Raw genomic sequence first — 18,468 nt, 5'->3', positions numbered from 1 at the left:
AGGGCAAAGCTAGCCCTGCTCCCAGGATGTCGGTAATTTCACAGGACGGAGCAGCCAGGCCAACGAAGACGGCTTCCTTGTGGAAACCAAACTGTGCCCCCCCCGGACAGGTTCACACTAGATGAGGCAGGCAGAGGAGCGCGTGTTGTTTGGAAAACAGAATTGAAGCTGAACAAAACCAACCAACCAACCAAAAATCTGCTGAGATGGCAGTGTCCTGAACGAGACTATCCCGGAGGGACAGGTCCAACTTTCTGTGAAGTCCTGGTAAGGTAAGCAGGATTGAGTTCGAACACCCTGAACGTCCCCCGTACCCAGGGCTGTGCTGTTTTCCAGCCCTCGCTCACGGGGGATTCTTAACAGAAGAGGCACGTTATAACGGTGTTTGACTACTCAGCTCATTGGGAAACACATTCTGCCTACGCAGATAGCTTTAGATTTTATGAGAGCAACAGCATACCTTTCATCGAGACTGCCGCTGGGAGATGCTGAAGGGCTGGACTGGGCTAGCTCGGTCACGTCAGAGATAATGGGACCAGAGTTGGCTGAAGAATCCGGGGAATACAGGTTGGAGCCACTATATGCTGGGGAAGAAGCCTGAAATGACAATCACAGCATTCGCCGTGTGAAGCACTAGGCACGTACCGTACGCCGTCCCATGTATGGGAGATGGAGCGGGAGGAGGCACATCGGAACAGTCCAAAATCCTGACCCGCCCAAGGAAGAAGGCAACGGGACTCAACACGATGCCTAGAAATACACTGTTGCCAACCTGAAGCACTACTGAAAAAAATAAAATTGGACTTCTGTTCTGTAAACTTAATTTTCTTGGAAATAATGGAATTTTAAAAAGTAAAAATATTGGATTCTTCTTCTGGATCATTCAACACTTGGGTTTTTAGAGGCCCAGGTCTTCAGCTTTCCCCTTCCACTAAAACTCCGTTCTTTTTTTGTTAAATGAAAGCTGAAATTCATACGACTGAGACCTACAGATGTAAGACACACAAGATTTCCATGCTGGTAACAGCACCGTGGAACGGTTGCATTTTGGTATCAATCCTGCTAAGGAGCAAATTAATTGAGACATTTGAGTGAACCTGAATCCCCTCTCCTCTCTGTGTATCAGCGTTTTGTCAGGCCAGGACACAGAGCAAACGGCAGATTAGAAGATGCACCCAGGAGTCAGAACACCGTGGGGGACGAGGAGGATACAGGGCAAGAGATTCTGCTCAAATTCTCACAGCTGCCCTTAGCTTTGAGCCGATCCGTGATCTCACTCTCTCTCCTCCTTCGGAGCGATCTCCTGACACTGCAGACAGTCAGTGATGGTAACACTGAGCGGTAGCTGGAAAAAACCTGGTCCTTGCTTACCTTCAGATAAATACTTGACTGTCTCTCTAATGCCCGCCTGCACTGCAGACACCGTGATTTGGCTTACACCAGCACTACGTTAACCCTCCCGATCACCGCTTCGCACAGTCAAGGCCACAGCGCAGATACGCCCCCTCAGCTCCCTCATAATTCAAAAGAATACTAAAGAAAACCCCCAAATAATTCCACCTCACTGCGTGCCAGGGGGTGCGCAGGGACAGGCGGAGACGCTCTGCAGACTCTGCCCGTGGGCTTGCCGCGGGAGGCTGGATCCCCACCTCCGTAGGCACGAGCCTCCTGCCCAGTGAGGATCCTGTCCTGTGAGCGGGAGCACTTCTGCCCGGCGCCGTGCCCACCGCCACATCGACGGAACAGGCAGCCACCGATCCGAAACTCTGATAAACCCCGAAGTGCCAGCTGGGCACAGCACGCGCACTGGGGAGCGTGCGGACAGCAGGCTGTCCTTGTAACACGTGAGAGCGCGCTGTTCTGGACCATGACTCCTGGGCTACCTATCGTTTCCGCACGTCTGAGGTTGCATTCTTGAGCAAAAAAGGGCACGAGGATGTGGCAGCAGCCACACAGATGCAGAATCGCTGGGGGCACAGAGAGAGCTGCTACTTTGCGACGGTGATGTGAGATCAAGTCCCGATGAGTGGCACAGGACTGATCCCGGTCAGGACTGCCCATGCCTCACCCCCACTAAGGTCTTACGCCACGTTAACTGTCTTGTTGTGAAAATACAATTTTTTTTCCCACTTCCCCCCCCCCCCGTCAAAGCAGGGACTACGGCAGTGTCAGGATCCAGCGTACTTGTTGGCAGCTCGCTCTGAAAAACTGCCCAACTCCCATTTCTCAGTTCTCTTTGGAGCTGAAAATCATAAACCCTAAAGTATGAGAAAAGATGGCCACCTGCGTTTCCCATAATTGGGACAATCCGGTAATACCTGGAAGAGCTCCCGGTGGTTCTGTGTAAGTATTTGCTGCATGCAAGAATAAAGGCACTTTTAAAAAAGAGATCACAGGATTAGACGGGAGCTGGAACAGGAACAGAGAGCTTCCACAGAGGGTGGTCTAACTGCAGGAGAGCGCTTTAATGGGGCTTAGCTATTTTGGTTCTCTGCTAAAAAATTCATCAGGATCACCTTGGCACACCAGGGCAGCTCGATGTCAGGAGCCAGCGGCTTGAATCCGCTGTCCCGAACAGGACGTCCCTGCAGCAGCACGGGCGGGATTGTACCTTGGAATTGGGGACAGCTTTTATTTTGCTACAAACAGCCGGTATGAAAGCTTAGCTCTGTTCCCAGCTGTAAAGCCTCGCTCCTGGACTGCAGCATTGCCAGAGGATGAGTATAAAGAAGCACATTGATTCACGTAACGGCTTTGGCCAAGAAACACCAGCTGGCTTTCCCATGCCAGGCAAGCAGGGGTGCCGCAGACTAAGAGAGACGCCCCGAATTTAAGTGGTGCCGTTTCCCAGGGCACACGCTGACATAACCAGATCAAACAGAGCATCTAAAATGAAAACCACCATGTCAAGACATGAGATTTAGTGCATTAGCATAGGCCCGAGGTGATTAAAAGCACAGAGTGACCAAACGTGTCACACCTCTGCTATCAGCAGTAAGGGCTGAGCCAGCCGGCTCGCCCTCGGGGAGCGCCACGAACGCGGCTTTCCAGCTCTTAGGGCACGGGCTGAGCCTTCCAATCCTCGTGCTAAGTCGGAGCCCACAGTTTGAGACCTGCACGGCAGGAAGACGGGCAGTTCTCGGCATTCAAAGCATCGTGCAGTGCCATGACAACAGGGTTTATGTGCAGGCACACTGCAGCTATCAGGTCGAAAGCGAAATAGCAGTACGAGCGACCCCGCTCCGCTCCTCCGGCTTAGGAGGCCGAGCAGACTCAACATGCACAGGCCTGGGAGCAAGCCCGCAGCTCATCTGAAAGAGGACTCAGGGCCAGCATTAATGGGTTTGGAGGAGACTCCTTGAGTTCACGGGCCACTGAACAGTCAGGGGAAGCAGCACATCAAAAGGTGCACAGAAGGATGGGAGAGTATACACAAAACCTCAGGATTCGTTGGGAGCCAGCAGCAATGCGAAGGACAGTCCGGAGCGTAGACTTACAGAGACTCCCCCTACAACGCCGTGTCGCTGCGAGGCCACCTCCTGCAGGCACCCGGGTGAGGTGCACCCCTGACTGCACGGCATTCACCCACCGTGCTGAGGCCAAGGGCTGAACAACATCCACGTCCAACTATGAGCTCGTTTCTTCTGGACTGTACGCTGATGACGACTCGCAGGAGACCCCTTCACCTCGAGAGCTACTGCCTGCTCTCTCATCTCAAGGCTTTAACACCAGACGACCTTGCTTACACCGGGGATTATTCTGCGCACAAGCGCCCGTTGGCTTTGCTCCGCTCTTCCCACCTCGCTGCCTACCTCCACGGACACAATGCAGCGCCGATCACTTGGGTCTTTGCTACTTCAGGCCTGTGTCTCAGCCAGGCTCTGACCCACGGCACCTTCCCTGACCGAAAGGAGGCTTCTTTGGAGGGAATAATGCTAATTATACATGGTCACACATTAATTAGGCAGTATGAGCAAATGTTTAGCAGGGATTGACTGACATCAGATGCGTTTTGTTTGTGACAAAACCAAAACGCGGACCAAGTCAGCAGATGTAAGCTGGGCACGAAGGCACCACTTCAACCCATCTCCGCTTTCAGTGGAATTCAGATAACTCCTCGCTCGGTCTGCAAGCCAAATCCTTGGCCCCATCACAACCATCATTGAGAATTACCAGCTAACAGCTCTCTTCCCGTTGGCTAAGCTAGAATGCAGCTGCCACCTTAAAATACTTTGCCAAACAAAACAAAGAGGTTGTGAGCAAACAGTTGTACAAAGGCAAGACCAGCTGGAGAAGAGCCTAAAACGGGTCCCTCCCCACGAAGCTGCGTCCTCGTCCCCCTCTCCAAGGCCAGGCGTGCGCGGCGTACTTACTGCGTATGGGGATGAGCCGTGGACGTGCTCCAAGGAGTACTGGCGACTGTATTTCGGCATGGAATGTGCTGAACTGCTGTCGTTCAACATCAGGGGGCTGCAAAAGATTCCCAAACACCACAGGAGTTACCACGCTGCCGGCACCGCGTCTCGGGCACCACCTCTCCCCGGCAGAGCCCACCGCCCCAGCCCCAGAACTGGGTCCCTGCACCCACCCGAGGGGCCAACGCACAACCGTCCCCAGGTCTGGGCGCCCTGGAGGGGCAAGTGGCCACGGGGGGTGGTTGTGTCAGCACAGCAGAGCAGGCAGCCCCACGACACGGAGGAACACAAGGAGCCCCCGTGACCAGCCCCTGGGCTACATTTTGCAAGTCTATTGAGCAGAAACGTAAAACCTCAGGCCTCAGAGGACTTCTTTATAGTCCCTGGCCACCTCCTTCTGCAGGCCTGTATTGTCAGTGCTCTGCTTGGCTTCACTTCTCCATGGCCAACTGCTCCAAAGATGGATTACTTGTGGTCAGCTGTGACACAACCACTTCTGTGGCCCTTTTCATGTACTTGAGTACTGTGGAGAAACTCTTTCTCCTTACAAGATAAATCATTTCAGCATGTCTTGGACATTATCACCGTATAAACCACTATCTTCATTAATCAAGCCTGCCGTGGTGTTGTCTGCCATATGGTGCTACCGGGCACTGTTCGAACACAAAAGGACAGCCTTGCAATTCGACAGGCAACACGGGACAAGGTGGGGGCAGGAACAGACCCACAACAAGGTGTCTGCCAGCTCGTATGTGAACAAGTGCAAAAAATCAGGTGGAGGAGGAGATGAGACTGGAGGAGCGGGGCCGTTCAGCCTGGTGCAGTGTCGGATGAGACACAACAGGAGAACCATCTGTAAAAGCTAAGGAGGGCAAAGTAACTGTGCTACGGCACAACCCCGGGACAAAACCAAGTAACTATTAACTGGCCAAAACCAATTAGCCTGGAATTGTTCTTAATCGCTTACGGTACTTAAGTGCTGAATGGTCATCCAGCACAACTAGCAAGGGGCAAAATAATCCACAGCACGTTTGAGGACAGGCTTGATTAGTCTGTGAAGGCGTCACAGCAGCCCGTGACAGCAGGAGGCTGGTCTGGATGGTCCAATGTTTCCCTTTCCGTATGATGACAGAAATACCATGGCAGTGCCAAGAGGCTGTTTTAGCAGTGCAAGACCCCAGCCCTCACTGCGTCCGCTGCCACAGTGCAGCGGCAGTTTCACATAGTGCAGGGGTTAGCTATGAAGTAGGTTCTGCATGGGCTTATGTGGCCTGGATCGCAAGCCCTTCTTGGTATCAGTTGCATAGCAGTGTTAGCTGGTTTTGGCTGGAGCAAGTACGTGAAGGCTCACATGATCCCAATGACCGCTGTCCAGTCCTACCCCACTGGCAAGGCTGCTACAGAAGACAGAGATCTGGGGGACCCACTCTGCTGATCCTCTCTTTATTCTCTCAGACAGGGAATCTTTATCTGGATGTAGAAATGCAGACTTACATCTTCCTCTTCACCCCAAGAATACGGTTGGATTGCACCAATGAAATCAAAAACTGGATAAGCTGCGAGGAGAAAAAAGGAAAACCTGTTACGGTGTGCACGGTACGTGGATAAACTCGGACAGAAATAGCTCTGGGACGACTCGGTCCCTGCGCTCAGAGCAGAGCCAGAGCTGGGCACAGGGGGACGCGGCAGAGGGCTGGCTGCAACCCTGAGCACAAAGGTGAAGGCTAGGGGCACAACCCGTACGTGGCAGCCAACTGAATTCTGCGTTGTAACGCTGCCAGCCCAAATTTAGCCTCTCCCCGCTGGATTTCCAGAATCTCATGGCAACAGGAAGAAAACACAGGGGTCAAAATTATTCTTAAAGAGAATTAATGTCACGGCATCCCACCGATCCTGCAAGTGCCCAGCCTGGTCACTACGTCACCGCATACACGAACACAAGAGCGTCCCAGTCCCTCCGTCTGGAGGGCCGGGATTTACCTTATTGACAACTTTCTGCTGCTGAGCATGCTTCTGCCTCAAGCTGGCTACTTCCCTCCACAACGCCTCATTCTCACTGCAAGAGAAGAAAAAGCCATCTGAGAAAAAAACGCAGCCTCTCAGGCAGAGCAAATAAAGCGCGGGGCAAGCTGGAAAACTGCAGCAGGGGCTTTGCCGACATCTCCAGATACTGGCTCATTTACAACCTCCTGGGGCTGCGGGTGAAATTGTGTTCATTAACTTTGCTTTGCCATCATTTTAGCTCGCACAGCTCCAGAAACAGCAGCTATTCACACGTGGGCAGTAACCCAGAGCCCTACCCAGAGAGAGCGAGCCGTTCACATCTGCTACAAGCCATTACTGTGCCCTTGTGGAAGGGCCCCTGGTGACCGAGCTCAATCTCCTTGATCTAGCCCAGGTGCACACAGGGCCGGTTATAAATCGGCTTCTCTAGAGACGGGGGGGGAAGCCGGGGAGGAGCGAGCTCCGCACCCAGGCAGAGACCTCGGCTGCGTCGGGAGGGAGCCTGGGCTGCACAACCACTGCACCGAGGAGCTGCACAGCACCTACCCCTCGGACTTTCTCCTGCAGCAGCAATTCCCAAACTCTACACACTTTTTAGAACTCCATATTTGGCTTTTGTATGCATATAAATGAAAACAGCAATGATCGGGTTTGTGTGTTCTGTGAACATAAAAGACAATGGAGAAATTAGCAATAAACCTGCAACAGTTTCTCTTATTCTTAAAGCCACTAGAGCTCGAAGGAGCTCTTAGGTGATACGCTTGAAGTAGTACGTTTATGTGACTGGAGCACTGATACGATCTCAATGCCAGAGAGTCACTCCGCAAGCAAACCAGCCGTTTCAAGCTTTTTTTGGGGAACACTCCCCACCACCTTTGTGGGATCTTGACTGCTCAAGCTACATTCTCCCTTTCAGATTTCAATTCAGAGACTTTCCCCTCCGGAGGGTTTTGAACTAGCGGTGACAATCCAGGGGAGGCTGGACGGCTTCCCGTGGACTTCAGGGAAGAGGAGCAGGATGACGATGGCTCCTGGCAGAGCCTGCCCAGAACGGGGCAGCCAGAGACCCCCGGCTGTACTCGACTGCGATACACGGGCAAGACGAGCCCTCGGCAGAGCAAAAGGGCGGGTGACGAAAACTCAGGGAGGGAAAACTCACACGAAATCACTCCAACTTTCTCAAAGCAGGCTATCGCTTGCAGATGCTTCAAAAATGTCCGAGTAAAGAAAGCGTGTCCCCCTTGGAGGGGACAGTCACCCCGAGCTGCCTGCTTGCCCGCAGCAAGGGCTGAGCTTACAAGCAAGGGGCTGCGTTTCGGCTACGGCGGGGAGCGGCCGGTGTTTTCGGCAGCAAACCCAGGGCGCGCCTAAAGGCAGCGCAGCAGCCTGGGGACCCGAGAGGCCTCGGGGGTGGGAGCCGGTGCCTGGCCGGGGAGATGGGGCTGCCCTCGTATCGATGGGTACAGCTGCGGTTATCTCAGCTGCACCATCGCTCCCCACGCACCAGCTGCCAATTACGCGCACGGAGGATTGCTGCTCCGGGCCCCAGCGGGGATTTGGGGAGGTCTGTAAATTAGCCGAGCTTTCCTCGGCACAGACCATCTGAACGCGGCTCCTAGATTCGCCTCGGGACAGAAAGGCGCATCGAGAAATTGCCGGGCCCCGGTGTTGGAAAGGGAAGAGCCGCAGCCCTGCACCCGCTGCCGAAATCCCAAGGGTCGGACGCAGAGATGAAGCCGTCCTCGCAGCACCGGCCGCTGCCCGTGCCACACCTGAGCCACGCGAAGAGGTCGAGGTCTGGTGGATCAGAGCCAGTGATGGATCATGAAAGGCAAAGAAAGAAGGTGGTAACTGCTCATTAGGCAGCGGGAGAGAAACAGCTGGACACAAGGTCCCCAAAGGGTTAAACTGATCTGAGAGCAGCAAACCCCCCCTTTAATACTTTCTTTAGCATACTGTTTTATGAGGCAATTAAATGCCGGCGAAGAGTTTACAAGGGCCAGTTTCAAACATTTCATTTCGGGAGTTATTAAAAGATCTTTGAAGCGTTTTGTTTATACAATATTTTACAGGACTGCATAAACCGGACCCCGCTCCGCACCTGCCTCTCTTAAACCGCTGCTCCTCGGGGACGCCCGGCCCGCCCTCCCTCGCCCTGCGCAGCCGGGACATTTCTGAAGCCGGGGACGAGGTCCAGCAGCCTGAGAAAAAGGTCTGCGGCTCAGGTCCGTGAAGGGTCACGCCTCTCGAAAGCAAAGACAAGGGACTCCTCTCTTTTGCGGCGGAGAGCGCGTGGGACCAGCTGACGAGCGGAGGGCTGCCTGTCCCTGGTCCCCCCCGGTACCCGATGCTCCTCCGTCTGGATAACACAGCACGCGCCCATCTCTGGAAAGCTGCCGGGGCGGCTGCGTGCTGGGGGAAGCACGGGCTCTGCAGGCGGAAGATGTGTATCCCCCCTTCCCCCCCGAAAACCAGTATCCCCCAGTTTGAGACTGGAGCTGATGTGGGGCTGTTCAGAGGGAGCGGGCGCCTTCTCGCCGAAGCCCAGGGGCTCGGGACGCCCGCGCGCTTCTGCCAGACAGAGAATGACATTTGTTATCTCCCGAAGCCAGGAGAGACGCTCATTTATCACTGCGGCTGTACAAGGGTCCTCAGGAGAAACGTCCATCCTGCTTGAAAAACAGCCTTTCCAAAGAGCTTTAATTACCAGTATACACTCAGGAAAATGGTCGTTACTCTCCTTTCAGATAAAATTACTCTGGGTAAAAGCCGCGCTTGACTTCACAGCTAGTGATTTTTGAAATAAATGACTATTTTTCATCCCATATTTTGCAATTTAAAGAAAATGCACTCTTGCAAGCTGTCACACTCTCATCGGGGCTGTGCTGCTGCCTGGCATTTTTCTTAAAACCAGGCCTTTACAATCAGGTAACTACAGGAGAGAGTCATCTTACTCTGTTGGAAGGTAAACCCCAGTACTCAGCTGCAGAAAGAAGCTTGCACCACGTACACCCACCAAGGCCGTGCACAGAGAAAAAACCTCAATTCAAGTTTTTTAGATCTCCTGCTTTGGGGGTTTGAACCCTGGAGACTCACGCTAGAAAATACATGATTTTCGGCTGCAGCACGCGAAGGTGACCTTACAGGAACACACTTGATGCCCGCAGAGTTTGTATTTGAGCTTTTTTCTGTCCTGCAATATTTTTCTCCCCTGCCACAAGGTTCTTCAGAATTTATTTAGAAGTGGCCTTGCAGCAAGCAGTGGATTCCTCCATCGCGCAGCACACAGATGTTCTAGTACTTCAGACCACAGCCTATAGAAAATAACACTGGATTTTAATCAAGCAAACCAATCAAGATCTGAAGGGTCCTGCTACAGCCATAGTTGCTTGAAAAAAAACAAACGGGCAAAGATTTAGGCAGGGCATGGGTCCAGAGCAAAGTTTAGGGTGACAGATGCGACGGCCTCACCCAAATTTCAGACGAGACGCAGTTTCCCAGCCCTCTTCACGCGCCCTGCCTTTTCTCGCAGGGGATGCGCCCTGCACAGCACTGTGCCCTGGCAGTTACGTATTCAAACGGTTTAAAGGCTTATCAGAACGGAGCGAGGGTGGCCGCAGCCTTGAGAGCAACGCTGCACCCTGTCACTGGGGCTCTTAATGCACGCCCGTGGATGATCTCAAAGAGGGCAGAGAGCCGGGTAACCTCTGTCAGCTACGGCAGTAAAAATGAGTGAGGGCAATACATTGTGGCAGATGAAAATTACCCAGAAAAATACGAAGCAGCACACACAGAGAAACCCACAGCCCTGAGCCGAGCGGTGCTGCTCAGAGAGACGACCGTGACACGATAAATGAGTGGTTCTGTAAAGCACCGTCCCGGTGCCCCACAGCAGCGACGTCAAAAGACAAAGCGAAGGCGAACAGGCAGCAACTGTTCCCTCTCCCTTCTGATTTGAGGCTAGGGATATCAGCTGAAGTCAGCAGCTGGCAGATTCAGTGCAAACAAAGGGACACGGTTCTCCAGACACCACGTAATTAAGATGCAGACCTCTGCTGCCGGATCCCAGGAGTCATCGGACAAAATCACACAAAGAAAAACAACTCTACTGAGGACCATTAAGTGCCAGGGCATCACCTGTATCTCAGGAAGCCCCTAACCCACGACGCTGGTGCCAGGAGATTGCTCCAGGAGAGCAGCGCTACGTGCTTGCCTTGCTCCTTTCCTCCTGCCCTTTGCGGACGGTCTCGTCCGAAACGGAGCTGGCAGATCAGGACCTTTGATTCGACATCTTGTAATTTTTAACCTGCGTAACTCCTGTCTGCAGTTAAATCCTGACTCAGACCTTTCCTGCCGTGTCTTGCAAACTATCGCTGCTCTTTGCTCAAACTAATTTTTAAGCTATTGTTTTAAGATCAATACTTGAGCTGTCAGCTCCTGGGCTTTAGGGACTGTGCTGCCATCCACGATACCCAGAGGAAGACGTGTCGGACTATGCAGGCGAGCTTAAGAGAGCAGGGTAAGAGGGCAGGGTTCAGATGCCTGGAGGTACGGTACCTCCCCAGGGAGCACGGCCCATCAAAGAAAGGGTCAGAGGCAGAGCTTAGAGCAAGCCAGACTAGCAAGGCAGAGATCGCGATGTGCAGGATGAGGCACCGAGCACAGACCTTCATTCCCTGCAATACCAGTTGTCCGGTGGAAGGAAGCAGCTGTATCTCAGTTCGCACTAAATCAGCTACGAGACTGAAAAGCTATTTTGAATCCCGGCTCGAGCGCTATCAATCTTTAATCTCCAGCAGGTATAACCTTTGGGGGGGGTTGCTCTTGGAAAAGAGTGAAATAGCGGTAAATGGCTCTCGCTTTAGAGTCTGGAAATAGCTCAGGAATATGGAATATTAATGACTGCCCCCACCAAGAGATTGTCCGCATTCTGCTGACTAAACAGGGATGCAGACCAAACTCAGCCATTGAAAGGGTATCAGCACTGCTTTTGCCTTTTTTTTATTATCCCAGTGAGCTTGTAAGAGAATGCAGCATTTCATTTCTGCGGACGACCTGTCTGCAAGTAGCAACAGACCACAGAAGAAGCAGGTGTCGCAAGCAGCAAAGCGGCCGTAGCACCCACAGACAGCCCTGGTTTTCCAAACCCCAAGCTACCCTGCAGCAGGGAGCGGTGCTATCAGTAACCAGACAGAAAAGTGTCAAAATGTATAAGGTTTTCAAAATGTATAAGGTAACACACCCAAGACACAGAGAAAAGGTTTGGTTTTGAGACTGAGTCGCTTCCAATAGCAAACCCACTCTGGAGCAGCGAGAGATCCTGGCTTCGTGTTTGAAGTTGGTGCCCTAATACCTGCTACACGATTTTTTGTTGCTTTTCAGCAACACGAGGAGAGCGCCAGAAGACCTGGGCTTAAAGGAAGGTCTGACCTTCCCCATAAAAGTGATTTCCCTGTTTTTTATATTTATTTCCTTCCCTGGTTTCGCATTTGGTTGGTACCCACAGCATCCATTACTGCAGCAGACCAAGATTTCTGGACCGCAGGCTCAGAGAGCCTCCGATCTCTTCGCTTTCTCCAAGTATTTAGTTCCAGTTTTCCCCCCATGTGAGCCGGCATCGCCACTGAAAAGCCACCCTGTCGTCTCCCCGGGGCACCCTCTTCTCCCTTACGCTAAGGCACGCGTTGAAGCCAAGAAGCAGGTCAGGGAAGGGTGCAGGCTGTTTTGCTCTGCGTGTCCACGACAGCGAGGAGAGGAGGATCACCGTCGGGGTTAGCCCGGGGCCGCTGAAGGCTCTCATCTCTCTGGTGCCCACTTCCATCCTCAGGAACGTGTCCTGCACTCAGACCTAACAGAATAAAATATGACAGGAAGTTGAATTTCAAGGACTGTGGGCCAGGAGAGGTTCAGATCTGTGTCTGCGCAGTCCCCAGCGAGAGGGGACCCCAAGCCCTGCTAGAGCCCCACCGCACCTCCCTGGAGCCAGCCCGTGCTGGAGGACATCGGCCACAGCGGAGCGCACGGGAGATGCACTTAGCCCGGCTGCAGTAACGAAGAGAGAGCGGCGAGGACAGGAACTGCAGCTGTCGGCTGGACATGCCTCCGCGTGCTCTGGGTAAAGGAGGTCTGAAAGCTTTTCTCTGGAAGGATGGAAAAACTGACTCTGCTCCTTTTCTCTTAATGAGACAAATCTCGAGTTCCTTTCGCAGAGGAGGACGCAGCTGACTGTGGTTTAAGTGTGGTTCAGAAACTTCAGCTACTCTCTGCAGCCACAAAGCTGCACTCGTTTTGTAGATTTTTCTAAATCCTGAGACATTCCGCGGTCCCCAAAAAGTGCCTGTTCCCAGTTTACCAGTTTCCACTTTTTCAACATGCGTAAAGGTAACAGTTTCAAGAGTTTTAACTGCCTCTGCTCTACCACAGAAAATGGCATTTACTTTTCTCAGAGCAATGAGATAGGCGTTTTTCTATAGTATTTACAAGAAAAAAGACTTTTTTGTTTCCTCAAGGCTCTAAAGTCACCATCTTAATCACAGTCTGAATATTACGTAACAAACTAGTACCCACACAGCAACAGGTTGCGTTATGAGGTTGCTAGCTTGACAAATAAAAATCTATAAATAAGCTTTTTAAGCGTGTACATGATTTTGTGGGGAGTTCAGATAACGACAACATCCTTTGATTCTAGAGGCAAAACCCCTCTTCCACCGTCATTGATCGATCGTACGAAGAAGTCAAAGGTAAACGAGGCCAGGGAAAGAACGAACTGTGTGTGAATAACCAACCCCACAGCCCACCGGCACCCCGAACGCCATCCCCCGCTGTCATCCCTGTCGCTGACATCGTGCGGACCGAAAGCTCAGCAACCAGGGTGACGTGGACAACCTCCGCAAGAGGAACGACCGCAGAAATGAGGGTTCTGCAGGCTTGGAGGAGAGATCAAAGGGGACATGTCAGAGCCCTATAAAACGATGAATAATATGGCAAAAAAGGATTTGTTCACCCTTTCAAAATACGAACTAAGAGTCACCCAACAGTAAGTTTTAACAGAAGAACATTTTCACTGCACAAGGCAATTTAATTGCAGAACTCAGGGCCCTCAAAAGTTTGCATCCACAAATAGATAAGCTAACGTGTTACAGGAACCCCAGAAACTACGAGGCCCAGGGGCAGTCCTCGGCGCGGCAGCCTGCGAAGTGCTGGAGCCCGCTGCACAAGGCAAGGATCCTCCTCCTCGCCCCGACGCTACCACGCTTTCCCTACACATCCGTTGCTGTCAAAGAGTTTCAGCAGCTAAATATCCGACCAGTAGACCTATTATACCCATAACTACTTCATGTTCTGAATTCACTAGTTCTGGGGAAATCAACAGAGAAATGCCGACGTCAAATCTGTCAGCCGTACGACCAACCCAGGCAAACGGATGCACATAACCCGTGAGGTCCTCCTGGAGGACTCTAAGAGAAAGCCATGAAGACTTTTGCTGCAGACCAATAGTTTCGATCACTGCCCAGCGAGGATTTAATCTCAATTTTCAAGCAAAACATCTTGAAAGAACTCTGCAACGTGCTGCAAACCGCCCAGGAGAACCTCTGTCCTAGGGAGAGCCGGGGAGAAGAACAGGTCTTACACGGGACAGCCTGGGAACCGGTCACAAACCGGAGCAGAGCACAACGGCAAAGCAGCGTTGCTCTGGGTCACAAAGCGCAACGGCGGCAACGCCACGGTTCTCCAGGTCTGCAGAAATCAGTGGGTTTTTTTCAGAGAGGTGACAGCCAGATGCTCTCGAGCGTGAAAGGTGACTCCAAATAACAGTCACTCGCTCCTTGAGCCTGGGGTCTCACAGAGGTGGATGGACGGATTTGGTACTAACTCGCCTTTTAAAATAATTTTAACTACGACAGAATATTCAGGGAGCACCAGTTCATACAACCAGGGGAAGAGCCCATTCTCCCGTGTCGATAAAGATGAACTGTCTGTCCAAATAAACTCCGAGTTCAATTAAAAAGCTTTTATCTTGGGACACTGTCACATTATCTTTGGACAGCCAACAGCTCTCGGACTCAGCTAGCTACGAGCAGAGCGGCTCTTACACCACACGAAGCTTTTTTAAAGAACTGATCCAGAAAAATCAGTTCACAATGACCGACCCTGTAAGGACCAGGGAGATTCTCTTCAATCCTGAGCGCGGGGTTAAGCTATGCCTGTGACCAAAGTATTTAAGGTCCCTGTGGTGACCCAGCATAAGACAACCATTGAACTTCAGCCATGGCAGCAGTAACACCCACTAGCACATTACTGGCAAAATATAGATGTAAATCAAACATGAAAACCGGTTTTATTTAACACTGCACTATTCCTCCTCTTCCTAGTGAACCAGCAGAACCTGTTTCACTCAACACGTTGTTCTGAACCCTTTCAGACGAGTATGGACAGAGGAAACTGAATGCAGTTTTTAACTGTTCTCTGCTTTTCTTCTGAAGAAGTAGAGGATCAAGAGAAAACCGGACCAGTTTACTGCTCCTTAAGCGACAACGTGACTGGAAGGACGCTGAAGAGCCAAGTGACCTACTCCTCCTAGCTCTGGCCAGCCTCAGGGTACAGTCTGGGGCATGGTCTCAAACCACCATCCCGACAAAAGTCACTAGAAGGCTCCAAACAGCTCTTCCTCCAGAATACTCTGAAAAAGTAAATTAGTGAAGATGAGGCATGGAGAACAGGACAGCGCTGCGCCAGAGGCAGCTGGAGGGATGGTGTGAACCTGCTGCCAAAAGCCGGTGCCTCCGTAACTGGCAAGATACCTGCAAGTGCTGTCCAGCGACAGGCACCAGAGAAAAGAGCCCGCGGTGAAAAGGAGAAACCCTGTTACAGACCGTATACGCAAACCTGCTAGAAAGCAGCTTGCACCACAAACCGGGGTTAAGAGATGCCAGTTGGGTTGAGTTATTTTAACATCAGTATGTCAGACCATGGTGGTAATTAATTTCAGATTTAGATCACTGCACTGAAAAACGAGTACTCCACAGGTCTTTAACCTCTGGTTTGGAACGACCAATAAAACTGACTTCAGATGATCTCAAGCAGTGACTAAGCTCATAAAAAGCAGCAGCGTAGATAAAACACACAGATCCCACATTATACTCAGCATTATAAGCCATCAAAGCAATTTTAAGATCAAGCTGATGTTTGACTCGGAGCCAGCCCAGGTCCCCCAGGACCAGACTGACATGTGGAGGCCATGGCAGGAGAGTCAGCGTTTTGGCCCCAGTCTCGGAACAGCTGGAGCCCGTGCAACCTTTGCACAGGAAGGCCATAAAACAACACATTACCATTGTCCAATTTAGAGGTCATAAAAGCATGGACCACAGTCTCAGCGCAAGGCTGGAAGAGCCAGAGTTCAGCCAACAGAACTCAAGCAGCGAGCACAAAAACGAAGACTAGCACACTTGCAATTAGGGACAGACGAAAGCCGCTGCAGACCGCAGAAACCTGGCCCTTCCTCCAGCAGCACCGCAGCCCTGCCTGCAAGCGGCCAGGTCCAGACGTGCAGGTATCCTTTTCCTTTCTGGCTCCCGGGAAAAATTGAATTATGCGCACGCAGTCTTCTTTCCATAAAATCAGGCTTAATGGTAACCGAGTTCCAGGAGCCTCATTTCCCTTCCGCTGCAAAAGCTCTCGCCACCTCCTTTTTGAAGTGGCAGATGCTCCAGCTGACTATGCCGATAGCACACCTGCATAAAGGCAAGCCTCACTTGTCACCAGCAAAACCAGAGAGAGCAGCAGACTGGGCGGCCTCTCGCCATCACCTCCATCTCCTTGCTCTAAGCAAGGCTGGGGACCATTTGTGGTAACGGGTGGTCCTTCCTTCATGCACAACCCAGGAACGGGGGCTCTGGTGGGGCTGAAGGCAGAGGTAACCGTTCCCTGACGCTACCGCAGCACACGAGGAAACGGGACGATGGAAACCCTACGAACAGAATACAGCTGCCCGAGGAGACCGCTTCAAGCACAAGCGTTCTCAAATGTCCGCTCCCGATCTCCTGCGATCCCACCCTTGAGCGTGGGGAGCCTCTGCTGCGTAACCCCCCCGACCAAGACATTGCTACGCTTCAAGATTTACTGCGGCTCTACAAGAAACCAGTGCCTTGACAGCGATGTCTCGTTTCCAAATCCGAACCAGGAGTACACCATTACTTAACTCTGCTCGCTGCATTCTCACATATTTTGAAAAGGAAATTCAGCAACGAAGTAAAATCGCCATTTGTTATTTCCAGACGGGTACCAGTGAACTGAGAAGTAAAGCCCCCACAAAACTGCTTGATACAGATTCTCGGCAACAGCGCTGTAATTAATCCTAATACCACTTCTTTCAGTAGGAAACAGCCAGTTAATAACAGGCAGAACACCACCGAGGAGGACGCAGGCTCTTGAACAGGAATACACAGATGCTGTCCAGCTGCCCGCTGCCCGACCCTATAGAGCGCACAAAGAAAAAAGGCTCTTTCTATGCAGACAGACATCCATGGCTGCTCAGCTGCACAGGGATGAGGCCCCTGAGGACAAGATGCTCCTTCATCTAGTTCCGATTCCAGCAGGCAGACCTGGTTCACAAGAGAATATAGATCACTACTGCCTCCAGAAGACTCTTTTGATAAAGAGGTTTGGCCACCCCGGCTGCAGACAGCAAAGGCACAGTCTCATTTGTTTGCCGACAGCTGAATATCCCTTCCTTTTCTTGCACGCAAGAAGCAGAGAAAGCATCCGACCTGCTCAGAGTGGCAGAAGGAATGCTTTGCACGGTGACTAAACCGCCCAGAGGTGCAGAAAGCTGGCTGCCTGGCACGCCTTCCTCGAGGTTCATAAGGTTTTGGGCAGGATGATACATGGGCTGCCTCTTTGCCCGCTGCCTCTGTCCTGTTACCAGGGACCGGGTCTTCCTAATTGGCTTCCTTCCTGCTCCCCAGCAGCTCTGGGCAGGAGCAGGGTGGGTAAGGAAGAGAACGCTTCCCGGAAGCAGGTTTTCACTGCAGAAGAAAAGAATATTTGTGGAAAAAGCCTTGGATTTATTGTAAATCCAAGGTAGCTACTCCACGTGGAATGTGCCCTGAACAAGTGAAACCGCAGGCATGCATGTCGTGCACCTTGGCGACGGATGCCAGGGTCTCAGACCGCAGCCTCTCAGGTTTTACGTGGCAGGCAGACAGCTGGACCGCAACACAGGCACGGTCACTGCCTCTCCGCTCAGCGCGTCTCCAGGTACTGCGTTTCGGCCTCCTGATTCTCCCAAGTGCAGCCTCTCCAGCACCGTTCCCCTAGCTCGGCCTCCGCGTGAGGCTTCCCTTCCCACGGTGCATCCATCTAAGCAGGTTCGCTGCCCGCAGTGAATCTCCCCATGTTCACTTGCGCTGCCCTTTCCTAGCAAAGATGTTGTTAAAACAAACATACATGAGAAGTAAAATGTGACTTGCTATTACTGCTCTAACTGGCACGGCTCGCTGGGACAAAGCCAACGGGGTCTCTGAAGTACCTCGGATCGCTGCTGGGTGCTATTCAGAGGTAAAGGGCAACTTTGCCTGTAAACTGACTTGCGTATAGAAAACAAGAAGTTAAAACTTGGTTCAAACGTAAAGGGTACAGTAACCTGCAGTGCAAGCTCAAAAAGCGGCACAGAAATTCCCGTTCCGGCTCAGGAGACCACGTCCCCTCCTGCTCCGAAACACCTCGCGCCGCTTGGGCAAGCTGCAGAAACAGGACACGAGATATTACGGACTCATAAAGCGTGGTGTAAAACACAGAAAATACCTGGCCAGCAATTTCACAGAAGATCATCTTACAAATTTTACGTCTTTGCTATATAGACTGGGCCTCATTTTTTCCACACCAGGACAGACGTGCAGAACAGATATGCAGAACAAAACAGTTGCGCTCTCAGAGCTGTTGAGGAAAGGTGAAGAGAGAAACAGGGCTGCAAAGTTCTGGCTAATTCTAAGTCTAGGACTAAAAGCCATGCAGTTACTCATCTCCCAGACGATTTTAAGCAGCTTTTAAC

General features: G+C 51.9%; 1 protein-coding gene across 6 annotated transcripts in view; it reads right to left on the bottom strand.

Moving 5' to 3' along the window:
• The window catches only part of HSF1 (heat shock transcription factor 1), a 74,480-nt gene that overhangs the window by 15,841 nt on the left and 40,171 nt on the right, over nt 1-18,468 (bottom strand). For 4 of the 6 annotated variants that reach the window (XM_072851743.1, XM_072851741.1, XM_072851746.1 and 1 more), the window contains exons 5-9: nt 6,966-7,079; nt 6,396-6,471; nt 5,910-5,971; nt 4,374-4,470; nt 461-597 (exon numbers count right to left, since the gene is read on the bottom strand). In XM_072851743.1, the coding sequence (XP_072707844.1) occupies nt 461-597; nt 4,374-4,470; nt 5,910-5,971; nt 6,396-6,471; nt 6,966-7,079 (486 nt within the window). The remainder of the gene's footprint in view (nt 1-460; nt 598-4,373; nt 4,471-5,909; nt 5,972-6,395; nt 6,472-6,965; nt 7,080-18,468) is intronic. The other 2 variants (XM_072851745.1, XM_072851747.1) reach the window with 1 other exon arrangement.

The sequence above is a fragment of the Ciconia boyciana genome, chromosome 2 (genome assembly GCF_034638445.1).
Source record: "Ciconia boyciana chromosome 2, ASM3463844v1, whole genome shotgun sequence".
NCBI classification, from domain to species: Eukaryota; Metazoa; Chordata; class Aves; order Ciconiiformes; family Ciconiidae; genus Ciconia; species Ciconia boyciana.
Note: the sequence above shows the minus strand (reverse complement) of the source record. Positions and strands in the feature narration are given on the sequence as shown.